This window comes from Corylus avellana, chromosome ca7 (genome assembly GCF_901000735.1).
Source record: "Corylus avellana chromosome ca7, CavTom2PMs-1.0".
NCBI classification, from domain to species: domain Eukaryota; kingdom Viridiplantae; phylum Streptophyta; class Magnoliopsida; order Fagales; family Betulaceae; genus Corylus; species Corylus avellana.
Genome location: NC_081547.1, coordinates 12,213,266 through 12,225,107, shown reverse-complemented (window position 1 = coordinate 12,225,107; position 11,842 = coordinate 12,213,266). Strand labels below are relative to the sequence as shown.

The following is an 11,842-nucleotide window of genomic DNA, read 5'->3' as shown; positions in this document are numbered from 1 at the left end:
TTTTTTCTTTTAGTTTGAGTCTTTTTTAACTGTTTTTTCGTTTTTTATGTTTACTTTTTTTTATTTTTATAAATTAATTTATAAGTGTTTTTTTAATTATAATATATTTATATATATTTTTTTTTAATTTTTATTTAATTTTTTAATTTTGATTTTTGATTTTTTTTTTTTGAAATTAGTACGGATGTATTAATAATATATATATTTTTGAATTTGTTTAATTTTAAGGGTATTATATGTAATTTTTGTTTATAAAGTTAGGGTATTTAGGTCATTTCAAATTTTTTAATGAGTTTGATTGACGGAATAGGGGTTTTGAAAAGAAAATGGTAGTATGATAGGGTCGGGCAGTAAGGTTAACACAGTTCATGAGGAGAAATTAACAATGCGTTATAGTTGATGGCAAGAAAAAGTAATTACCCATTATTAATTGCTTTGGACTTCCAACTAAGTACTTTTATGCCTCTTAGGCTCTAAGTTAATAAACCTAATTAATCTACCCATAACAGGTTGAGGCATTAGACTGATATTCTAGAGTTATAACATGGGAATATTTTTTAATATTAAAATAATATATTTTAATATTATAGTTAAAAATAAAAATAAAAAATATTAAAAAATAATAAAAAACACGGGTGTGATGGACACCCGTGTTCTCTCTATCATCACTCGATATTCTATTGCATAACGAAGAGAAAAAACATGTTCTTCACATTTTTACCATTAACTGCCCGACTTTTCACTCTCATTCCGATGAAAATATGTAAAAGATATCTCTTATAATTTTATATATATAAGAGAAAAAGGGAAGGGACCGACCCCAGAACACAACATAAAAAAGGGTTGGAAAATCCAACAATAAACCTTAATATAACCGAATCAATGCAAAAAAAATATAAAATAGAAGAGAATGCGTCAACGTTTTGGATATTTTCTAGTTTTTTGTTTTAGATCCATTTTCCTCTAATTTTTGACCCATACAGGACTTCAGGCCATCAGGGCAATACAAAGAACTCTCATTGTGATTTGATGAAACACGAACGATTTTGGGAGAGAAGAAGTAAAATAACCAACAACTATCCTACCAAGAATGGCTAAGAACTCTGTAATGTACAATTTTCCTTAATTTTCCCGATTAAAACGAACTTTTGTACTCTTTTATAACTATATATATATATTTTTTAACAAAAAATGACACAGAAAGGCTCCCGTAATCAGCAGCTTCAGGTTCATATGTTTACAATTAGACGGTAAATAATGCTCCCCATTTTCCTCTCATGTCGACTTCAACAAAATTTATGTATACTCAGTCGACAAAGAACACCTTTCCTACTACTCCTTTCCAGGGATTTTGCGTCTAAAGGCGAGTAATGTTTTACACCGCACTTCGTGCGTGCGTGCGTGCGTGCGAGAGAGAGAGAGAGAGAGCGACGAGCGGGTGACGAACTGGAGAGCTTCGAACAAGTGGGAAGAGCACTCGTGTAGCCAAACGAAGATCAACAAGAAACCAAAGGAAAAAAAAATACATAACCGAAAGAAAGATATATCTAGGAGTACTAGTAAAAGTACTAATTAATCCTGAGCTTTTCTTTGACTTTTAATCTGTCGATTGGAGCACTGACAACGTTATTACATTCACAAAGTCCGAATCATATGGCCACCCACTTGATGCAAATTATCCTAAAAAACCTTTTATCTTATTGAATTTAGGCCCTACTATTTGGTTGCCTCAATCCTTTGAAGAAAAAAAGAGTCTTTCTGCTAGTACTTGTTTAATAATTGTTCACATTTACACCTTTGGATTTTTCTGTTCGGTTTCCAATCAGAACTTTTACTTTATGAGTTCGTCAAAGGCCCTTAAAATTGTAAATCTGTCTCTGTCTCTCTCTTCCCCTCTCTCTCTCTTCTTTTTTTTTTTTTTCCTAGTTTTGATGTTTGACCTGAGGTTAGATATGTGGTAATGTATTTGTCTGACACCCACTTTTTTAACATTTGGGAATAATGTAATTTGATTTTAGTGATTATGGGCATTTAAATTTTGATTTGTGTTTCTTTCGTGGAGTGTAATTTGTGAGATAAAAAAAATTCTTATTTTTATAGATTCTTTGTCGAAATAAAAATATTGGGTGTGAATTTTAAGTGCCTAGGGTTACCTTTTCGTACTTGCTTCTCTATTCCGTGCTTGTTTATGATTTTACAAGCTGCGTACTCACTTGGGTCGTCGATATTTCTTGATTTCCTCATCTGGGTAGTTGAAAGTCCTTTGATTTCCCATATGGGTCGGTCAGTTTTTCTGTTTTGTCATCTGAGGCGGTGAGTTTTCCCGTTTTTTTCCATCTAGGTCTCTGCTATTTTCTCGATTTCAGCAGCGTTCGACATTGAAATTGAGGGCTTTCTGTCGTTTTGATTCGATCAGTGAGGGGAAGTTGATTGAGTTTGCTCGTATATCTGTGATAAAGGTATAGGCTTTGGTTTGTTTGTTTCCTGGATTCAGTGATTAGGGTCTTCTAGTGTTTGGGTTGTGAATTCTTGCAGGATTTGGATTGTTTTCTGGTTAGATTTTTTGTTTTGCTTGTGGCTCTGGATTTGTTCTGGGTGATCTTCTCTAGGGTGGAAATTGGTACTGCAATTGAGGGTTTTAATCCAGTGGATGTCATGATTTTCGGATTCAACTCTTCTGTAAGGAGCTTGTGAGGCTTTGTTGCAGGAGATAATTGGGGTATCTACTCCCCGGGAAAGAAAACTTGCATTGCAAATGATGTTTCATCCTCAAGGAGCTTCAAAACAATCTTGTAGTCTTCTTGCTGTCACCTGTGGGGAAAATTCCGGAGATAAACTTAAGAAGGATGATGCAGAGGATAAGCCGAGATACCCCTTTCCGGAGTTGGTATCTTCTGGACGTTTGGAGGTGCAATATTTGATTTTTCGTTGCAACTTTTATGTAATGAGTATCAGATATGAAATGTGTCACATGCTTATATTTCCTAGTTCATTTTTCTGTGGCTCCTTTTACAATAGTTATCATTCTGCAGGTTCAGACTCTGACGAATCCAAGCAAAGAAGAGTTTTGTAAGACTCTGGAGTCATATAAGCCGAGTATTGTGTACTTGCAAGGAGAGCAGCTTGAGAATGATGAAGTTGGGCCTCTGGTGTGGGAAGGTGTTGACATTTCCACCCCTGAAGCTATATCGGAGATCTTTGCTACCGCATTGCCTACCGCTGTATGTGATATTATCTAAGTTGAGCATGTTAAATGCATTTCATTTTGTAATATTATAATTCCATTCTCCTTGGGGTTGGTGGGTGGGGGAAGAAGGAGAGAGCAGGAAGTTTGGGATTGCCATAAGTGGGCAGTGCATCTTTTGCTTATTGTGTTTACTATTTTGTGGGCTGGCTGGCTTGTTGCATGGATCTCGGCCACTTGCTTCCCTACATGATTGTTCTTTCTTTATCTTTCAGTATTGACTTTAAAATTTCATGTTTAGTGAACATCTGCATAACAACCAGTAAACACAGGGACATCTAGTTAATAGTGTCAGCAAGGTAATGCGAGATATTGCACCAGCTCCTGTATATTCTCAGTTTTAGAACACTGGTTTGCAATGGAATTCTAATTTTTTTTTTCTACTTTTAGATCTATGCTTGGAGTAATAGGGTTGAGTTATTAATTCTGAAGTTTATATTCTGCCTGTGGAGTCGAATGTCAGTATGTGCTAACTAAATTTTAACCTCAAGCTTTTGAGAAATATATTATACCTCCAAAACTTTTGGTTTGCCTTGGGTTATGGCTAGATGTGTAGTCGATCTGTATGCTTGTTGGCCGACTATCAGCAATACGCAGAGTGCTACTATGTGGAAGATGGTGACTACATGCCTTTTATGGTATTTATGGAAGGAAATGAATGATAGATGTTTTGAGGACCGTGAAAGGACTTTAGAATAGATTAAGTCATTTTTCTTCAAAACTTTGTAACTTGGGACAGCTGTCTATGTTTCTCCTTTAACAATTAGCTATAGTGATTTGCTTTTTTTTTTTTTTTTATTCCTTCTAGTTAGGTGCTTCATCTTGTATACCTTTTGTGTACTTAGGAGCGCCTTTATGCTTTTAATGATATTGGCCGATTACTTATAAAAAAAAATGATATCTTCAAATGTGTCTATTAAATTAATATTAAGCTAGAAATTGTGGAAGGCTTGTGGAAAAAGGAGAAGGTCAGTGACTAGAGACAAAATAAACATTAAATTTGCACTTATGCTCCTTAATCAACTGATTTAAACAACATGTAGCAGTGAAGAGAATTGCTAAGGAATTTTTGTAATGTTAAGAGCATAGAACAAAAGTAGTTCATGGATAATTTATGTGGTTCTACATGGTCTTTTTGTTCCTTAAAACTCCAATGCAGCTTATTCCCATTTACCATTTCTGTGCTCCAATTTTTGTTGATGATTTGTGTTATATGTGTCGGCATTTGTTCTCTTTGATTTGGTGACAGTACATTTGGCTTTTGATATGATATAATTTTTAATGTCTGTGCAGGTTTATTTGGAGATCTCAAATGGAGACAAATTAGCGAAAGTTCTTTACTCAAAGGTGACTTTCTTAAGCAATTTCAAATATGCATTTCAGGTGCTCACAACTAATGGTTGCCAAGTAATGAATAAGCTTGGTGTTAGCTACTTAGCTTTCAATTCTAGAGCTGCAAGCTTGCATTTAATGGTTTGATATAATTATAGTTCATGGAAAAAAATTGATTGAATTGGCTTGCTTCCTTTTTGCAGGGGATTCCTTTTGTGATATATTGGAAGAATGCAATTTCTTTTTATGCTGCTTGCCATTTTCGTCATGCATTATTTTCAGTGGTACAGAGGTATATTATCTTTTACAAAGTAGGTGCTGGTAGTGGCTCTTACTTTGTCCCGTAATGTTTACTCAGTGTCTACTTGAGTTCTTGGCTAATAATTGCAATCTTGCTTGATTTATTTTTATATATGCATAAATACCAATAAAAAAGGTTTTATATATGCATAAATAAAATGTTCGTGTGACTGTGTTGTGTTACTTATACATGGAATGCTATATAGGAATTCAATCAACTGGGTTGTTGAGGATTACCTGCGTATTTTAGGCATTGTATGAACAATATCTCTATCTGCATGTTTGGAGGCAAGATAAATCATCTCTCTGGGTCACATTATATGTATATATTTTTTATGTGCACTTGCCCACATGGACACATGGATTTTATAGATTAATAAGATAGTAAAATGATAACTTAGAAAATTTTTGTATTTGGTTTGTTTGGTTGTTTTGCTTGTTTGCTAAATGGATTAATCTAATCCTGATTCAGACATTGAGGTTTGTCTAGATCTGTGCTTATGTGACCCCTCAGCAAGGGAGTCTGGCACACCTCCCCACTTAATTTTCCTAGATTTATGATAAGTCCCCAGTTGGAAATCAAGTCTATTTATGCATCCTTGACATTAATCTATGGCGCTGATTAATTGTAGCTTATGGAAAGCACTCATAGGCTGCTCCGCTTGTGTTTTTTTTTTTTTTTTGGGGGGGGGGGGGGAGGGGTGGTGTTGGAGAGGTAAATTAGTAAGATATTAGCTTCAGATGACATTTCATTGTTGTCTTTTGTTGGATTGCAGTTCATCAACTCATACATGGGATGCTTTCCAACTTGCACAAGCTTCCTTTAGGATTTACTGCATACGAAACAACCATGTCCTTCCTGCTAACAGCCATAAAGTTATTGGTGAGCTGGGGCCATGCCTTCTTGGGGACCGTTTGAAAATCAATGTTGACCCCCCTGAGATGGATGTTGAGGGAGATGATGAAGGTTCTTTAGGTGCTCTGCCTGCTATAAGGATACATGATGATGATGTGAGCTTAAGGATTCTTGTTTGTGGAGTGCATTGCACATTGGTAAGCTGGGATGGATCTCTCTTTACTGGTCTATATTGTTGCTTCTTCTTTGCTTACGAACACATGGACGCCATTGTGAACTTAGACAAAAACAGCCATCCACCTACATATATATTTTGTTGATAGTTTGCTTATGAGTTGATTTCTTTTCAGGATGCATGTCTACTAGAATCATTAGAAGATGGCATCAATGCCCTCTTGAACATTGAAGTAAGTGGTGATGGAATGCCTGCACGGGTCTTGTCTGTGTGTTTATTATCATGTTTTTGCTGTGAGGACGTCTTGATTTTTCTTACTTAATTTCTTAACTTTTTTCTGTGTTATTTCAGATACGTGGGAGCAAACTTCATGGCAAGTTTAGGTATTATTCATCTTGGACATTGTTGATATGTACAGCGAATATCTTTATGATGTTACACTGTTTTGTCTCTTTGAATTCTTTTGGTTTCCATCAGCTTAATATTTAAAAATAACTGTGCAGGTTTGCAAAGAGGTGCTTATGCCCTTGTTTGCAAGAAAACCTGCTCTTATTTTGTTGCTCTGACACTTTTTGGGTTTTTGAACATCTTGAAATTTTTTTAATCTTTTAAATTCCTTGTATTTTGGCAATGTTTTATGAATACTTGTTTGGGTCCTCATTTTCTTTTATGTATAATTTTCTAATATATCAATTCCATTACAATTGGTTCAGTGCCCCTCCTCCACCTCTTCAGGCAGGGACATTTTCTCGTGGTGTTGTGACAATGCGATGTGATGTGACAACCTGCAGTTGTGCCCACGTCTCACTTCTGGTGTCTGGCAGTGCGCAAACTTGCTTTGATGATCAGGTAATCCAAAAGAATTTGTGTAAAGGTTTTGGTATTGGAGATGTTGGATTCTTATACTTAATGACATTGATCTTCAGCTCCTGGAGAATCATATAAAGAATGAAATTATTGAGAAGAGTCAATTAGTTCATGCACTGCCTGACGGTGAGGAGAACAAAATTACTTTCTCTGAGCCTCGTAAATCTGCTTCAGTTGCCTGTGGAGCAACAGTATTTGAAGTTTGCATGAAGGTCCCTACATGGGCTTCACAGGTATTTCAACCACCACTCTTTCTCTTCCTAATCCCCCCCCTCCAACCCTTTTCTTCCCCCCACCAAAACAAACAGTACCTTCTTTGTTAGAGTGATGTTATTGTTATGAATTTGCCCACACTCTGTTTCACTTCTTCCTTTTTGGTAAGCATTATGAGTTTCCTCTCAAGGGTTTTGCTTTTTCTTGAACATGCTCCTCAATTCCAAACTTTCAGCTTGATTCATGTAGACATAATTTTTTCAATATTAAATTGTCACTTGTGTGTAAATTGCCCTAACTTTTTACAAGTAAAAGTGCACCTGGACGGACAATGATTGTATTTTAATGGCTATAGAACACAAATCTAAAACAATGTTCAGTTGGCGTCTTTCTTTTTTTTTCTTTTCTTTTTTTCCCCTTTAGTCTGTAAACCTTCAGTTTGATATTGTTAATTATGGGGATCTGGATATGGGTGTGACACCATGGAGCTTAGATATAACTGCTGTAGGTAATGGTTAGAGATATCTCTATAAATGGCATCACTGTTTTGGTAGGCATTAAATGTTGCAAAATGTAACCTAGAAGATACAAGACTTTTTATTTTGTAAGTTCTAGCAGATTCAAAAGCACGGCTTGTAATTGTTAATTCTGATATTTAGACCTTTTCCCCTTTTCATTTGAGAAATGAGGAGCCTGGGATTGCAGCTGATTTAGTTACAAGTGGGCTGATAGCAACCTGGGGGAAACTTTATGGAAATGAGTATTTATTATATTTATGTGGTTTATAAATATGTAATTATTTGGTTTTCTTTGAGTAGTGACAAACAAGATGAAATATGTTGGGTTGTACTTTGATTGTTGGAAATCTTTATTGCGCATTAGCTGGATTAGTCTGTACCTTACTCTTTATTATCCTTTAAATGTTCATAAACCAAATTAGCACTTGGGGTGGGTTCACTGTTCACCGGCCAAAGCTGGAGTCAAATCTATACTCTTTCCATATATTTAGATCCTGAGGAGTTGGGACGTTATGATTCTTTAAGATATTTTGAAGTGGTAAGCATTGAGAATTATTAAGCCTTAAATTGAACATGGAGAAAATTATTAGAATTTCAGCTCTTGAAGATCAAGTTCTTTGAATTTTTAAACCTCGTATTGTATGGAAAATCACTTCTACAAATCTGAATTTTTCTCAGATAATCATAGTTTTTTATTAAGCACACTTAACCCTGTTGAGCTAGCACTTGACGTTGTTACCATGCTTGTTCTGTTTTGTTTTCAGGTTTTGAGGCAGCTAGCACCAGATGTTTCATTTCGTAGTTTAGTTGTACTTGGTGTTGCCAGCATTCAGGGATTGCCTGTTGCCTCTTTTGAGAGAGATGATGCTGAGCGTCTACTTTTTTTCTGTTCAAGGCATGGGAAAGATGCTTTTACAGACAATTTAATTTTTAGCAGTCCCCCTAGTTGGTTGCGACCACCTGCTCCTAGTCGAAAGAGGGCTGAATCAAGCCAAGGGACTGGCCCTGCTTCTCATGATGGTGCATCTAATAAAATTGATGAAGAGGTCAAGGACACTGGATTGCGGAACGGGGTTAGCATGCCCTTGCTCCCAGCTAGGAAAAGATTGAAGGTTGCTGCAATGAGGCCTATTCCCCACGTTCGACGCCATAAAATGACACCATTTTCTGGAATGTCTGAAGCAGATGGGCATGATGGAGGCCAAGCTAAGGCTAATTTGCCAGTTGTTACCCCCGCAAAGCACAATACTGTAGGATCAACTCCTCCAACGCAACGAAGATCATATTCAAGCTCATCTCAGGCTAAGCAGATTATTTCCTTGAATCCACTACCATTGAAGAAACATGGGTGTGGTAGAAGTCCAATGCAGAATTGCTCTGAGGTGAATTGTCTAATTTGTTTTTGCAGGACCAGTTACAAGTTTGGCTGTCAAATGTGGTTCTTTTGGGATTCCATTTTGTCTGTTCTTGCATATTGCATTAGGTTAAAGAAGAAATGAAAAATATACAAAACGAAATGATACATCCAAATTATAGTCATTTCTGTAGTGAAAGTGGAAGTAAAAGCTTTTACGTTACGAGCTTCATGAATTTTGTTTACTTGATCAAAATATACAATAAGTGAATTAACAATTTTTCTTAATGTACCAATATCTTACCCACGGGACTCGTTGAAACACAGTAACTCTTGTGGTAAATGGTCTCAAAATAAATAGATTGAAACTAAATGATCCAAAGTTTTGAGGCAAAGCGGGCATACATGTTAAAAAAAAAAAAAAAAAAAAAAATACTGGTCTTAAGTTCAAAGTACCTTATCACATTCCTACTCTGATTGCCTATCTCTTCGTGCTATATGCAAGTCCATCCAATCATGAGATATTATGTGGTATTCAGATCCTTAGGAAATCAAGTTCCAGATAACATTAAAATAGACTTTAAGATAGACTCTAGAACTCTTACTTCTACTCTGGACCCTAATTTGAGACATTTTCTTGTTTTCCTAAATATTTATTCTGCTCTTGCAGGAGGAGTTTCTGAAGGACGTGATGCAGTTTCTAATTCTTCGCGGCCACACTCGACTTATCCCTCAAGGTGGAATTGCTGAGTTCCCAGATGCCATACTTAACGGGAAGCGTCTTGACCTCTACAACTTGTACAAAGAGGTGAGTTCATTGCATTTTTCTGGTTTGAAAGAATTAGTACGCTTTCTTACTGAAGAGTTTGGGTGTTCTTAGGTGGTTACAAGAGGAGGCTTTCATGTTGGCAATGGTATCAACTGGAAAGGGCAGATCTTTTCGAAGATGCATAATTACACAATGACGAATAGAATGACTGTATGCCCCATAATCCTTTCTCTGATTTTTGTTCTTGATTTTGAGATATATCGGGATACAGCGTTTGCTCCTAGAGTATTTAAAGAAGCGGGGACATTAATGAAGCTTGGCTAAATAAAAGAACTCACATGTGGATAAGTTGTATCGAGCATATTTAGAATCTACAAGTTTAATCGTATAACACTCATCAAACACCAAGTATTTTATTAAACTTGCATTTGATGCTGGCAATCTATTTGTTTCGACAGGGTGTTGGTAATACGCTTAAAAGACATTATGAAACATACCTTCTAGAATATGAATTGGCTCATGATGATGTTGATGGGGAGTGTTGCTTGTTATGTCACAGGTTCGTACTTTTCTCATTCTTTGTGCTGTTTTGGTACGTATTAATATTTATGTTATATCAATTTTTGCTCACGTTGGAAGTGTACAAATGTTCAACAGTAGCGCAGCAGGGGATTGGGTGAATTGTGGCATATGTGGCGAGTGGGCGCACTTTGGCTGTGACAGAAGGCAGGGTCTCGGAGCGTTTAAGGTATCAGTGTTGCAACTCCATTAGCACCTGTTGTTTGTGACAACACGAGTTGGATTTGTTTCAAAAAAAAAAAAAACTATTGTTTTGTCATAATTTGTTTTCAACTTGCAGGATTATGCAAAAACAGATGGACTGGAATACATATGTCCGCATTGTAGCATAACGAATTTCAAGAAGAAACCGCAGAAAGTTGGAAATGGATTTCCCCCAGGGTTGACGGTAACACGACCACTGTGATTCAGTTTTTCATTCCTTTTCTTTTCTTTTCTTTTCTTTTTTTCTCTTTGGCTCACCAGTTTTGGGGTTTCATTTCCTTATATCACGTATGAGAGAGACAAAATTTGTTCGGCTGTTGGGTTGCATATACTTAGTTATGTTCTCATCCATTTTCATTGGAAGTAAATTTAGGGGATTATGGGGGGGAAAACACTAGTAGTAGAGAAGCATACAGGTCAAGAAATGGAGCATAACATTACAAGTAGGAGTTATTATATATCTTTGTTTTAGTGGGTGGTGAGGTATTTAGGGTAAATATGCCCCTGATTTGTGAAGGGTGGTTGTAAAATATTTTCATTTTCCATTGAACATTTGACTGATCCATGTAGCTCAATGACAATGATGGATATATCCGTTAAAACAATTCTCTTCATTCAGATATCCAGAATCGTAGACCTATATTATTGTTGATGTATACCCTCAAAAGTTGTTAAAAATAAATGTATTCCTGTTTTGTTCTTCGCTAGTGGTGGACGTAAGTTTTTATTACCGAACGCTCCAAAATTATTTTGTCTCTATTTTCTTGTATTCCGATATTTTCTTTAATTTTTTCATTTCATTATGGGAATCTTTTGGTCTTGGCTTAAGAAACAGTACAAGAACTCCAAGGGGTTAGCTTAGTGGTTGGACAACCTGGGACTTTGAGTATGCTCCTCAAGGTCTTACGTCGAAACCCACCACCAAGTGCAAACTGCTTCTTGGGGCCATTGGACTGGGGGTTTGCTCTTTCAATTAACCGAGGTGCACTTACGAGAAACTTCTTGCTGAGGGCTTATGCACCCCCGGGATTAGTCAGTACTCGGTGCCAAATAAAATAAAATAAATAGAAAGTACTAGGACTGGACCACATCCATTACTCTAAAAGCATCCTTGGCTTTTTATCTCACTGCATCATTGTTTTGTGGTCTCGCGGTTGTAGATAACCTCTCTGAACCTGCTGGCTCACGAGCACCAAAGAAAATGGGCAGGGAGAACAAAGCAAGAACAGTGGAGAAATGGTAACCACTGTTTACAAGACAAAATCACTGATGAAAAGAACAGTGGAGAAATGGTAACCACTGTTCACAAGACAAAATCACTGATGAAAAGGGTTGAATTGTCACACCACTTTAACATACAAGAATCAAATGACAAACAGAAATATGGGTTGCCATCTGAGAGCCAAATGCAGTTATTGCAGAAACAATCGT

At 36.4% G+C, this 11,842-nt stretch overlaps 1 protein-coding gene across 1 annotated transcript; it reads left to right on the top strand.

The window, feature by feature from the left end:
• The first annotated feature begins 1,352 nt into the window (after nt 1–1,352).
• Nucleotides 1,353–11,033, top strand: LOC132186667 (AT-rich interactive domain-containing protein 4-like). Its single transcript, XM_059600660.1, has 15 exons — nt 1,353–2,908; nt 3,033–3,221; nt 4,538–4,591; nt 4,780–4,868; nt 5,653–5,929; nt 6,083–6,139; nt 6,259–6,290; nt 6,621–6,756; nt 6,834–7,007; nt 8,270–8,887; nt 9,530–9,667; nt 9,740–9,838; nt 10,087–10,187; nt 10,286–10,376; nt 10,488–11,033. The coding sequence occupies exons 1-15, from the start codon at nt 2,756–2,758 to the stop codon at nt 10,611–10,613; spliced, it is 2,334 nt and encodes a 777-aa protein (XP_059456643.1). The 5' UTR covers nt 1,353–2,755; the 3' UTR covers nt 10,614–11,033.
• The last annotated feature ends 809 nt before the right edge of the window (nt 11,034–11,842 follow it).

Excerpts from the sequence above, each read along its gene's own strand:
- LOC132186667 (XM_059600660.1), top strand. The coding sequence starts at position 2,756 with ATGATGTTTCATCCTCAAGGAGCTTCAAAACAATCTTGTAGTCTTCTT. Across the intron at positions 3,222-4,537 it reads CTACCGCATTGCCTACCGCT|GTTTATTTGGAGATCTCAAA; the intron begins GTATGTGATATT and ends ATGTCTGTGCAG. Across the intron at positions 10,188-10,285 it reads TGTTGCTTGTTATGTCACAG|TAGCGCAGCAGGGGATTGGG; the intron begins GTTCGTACTTTT and ends AATGTTCAACAG.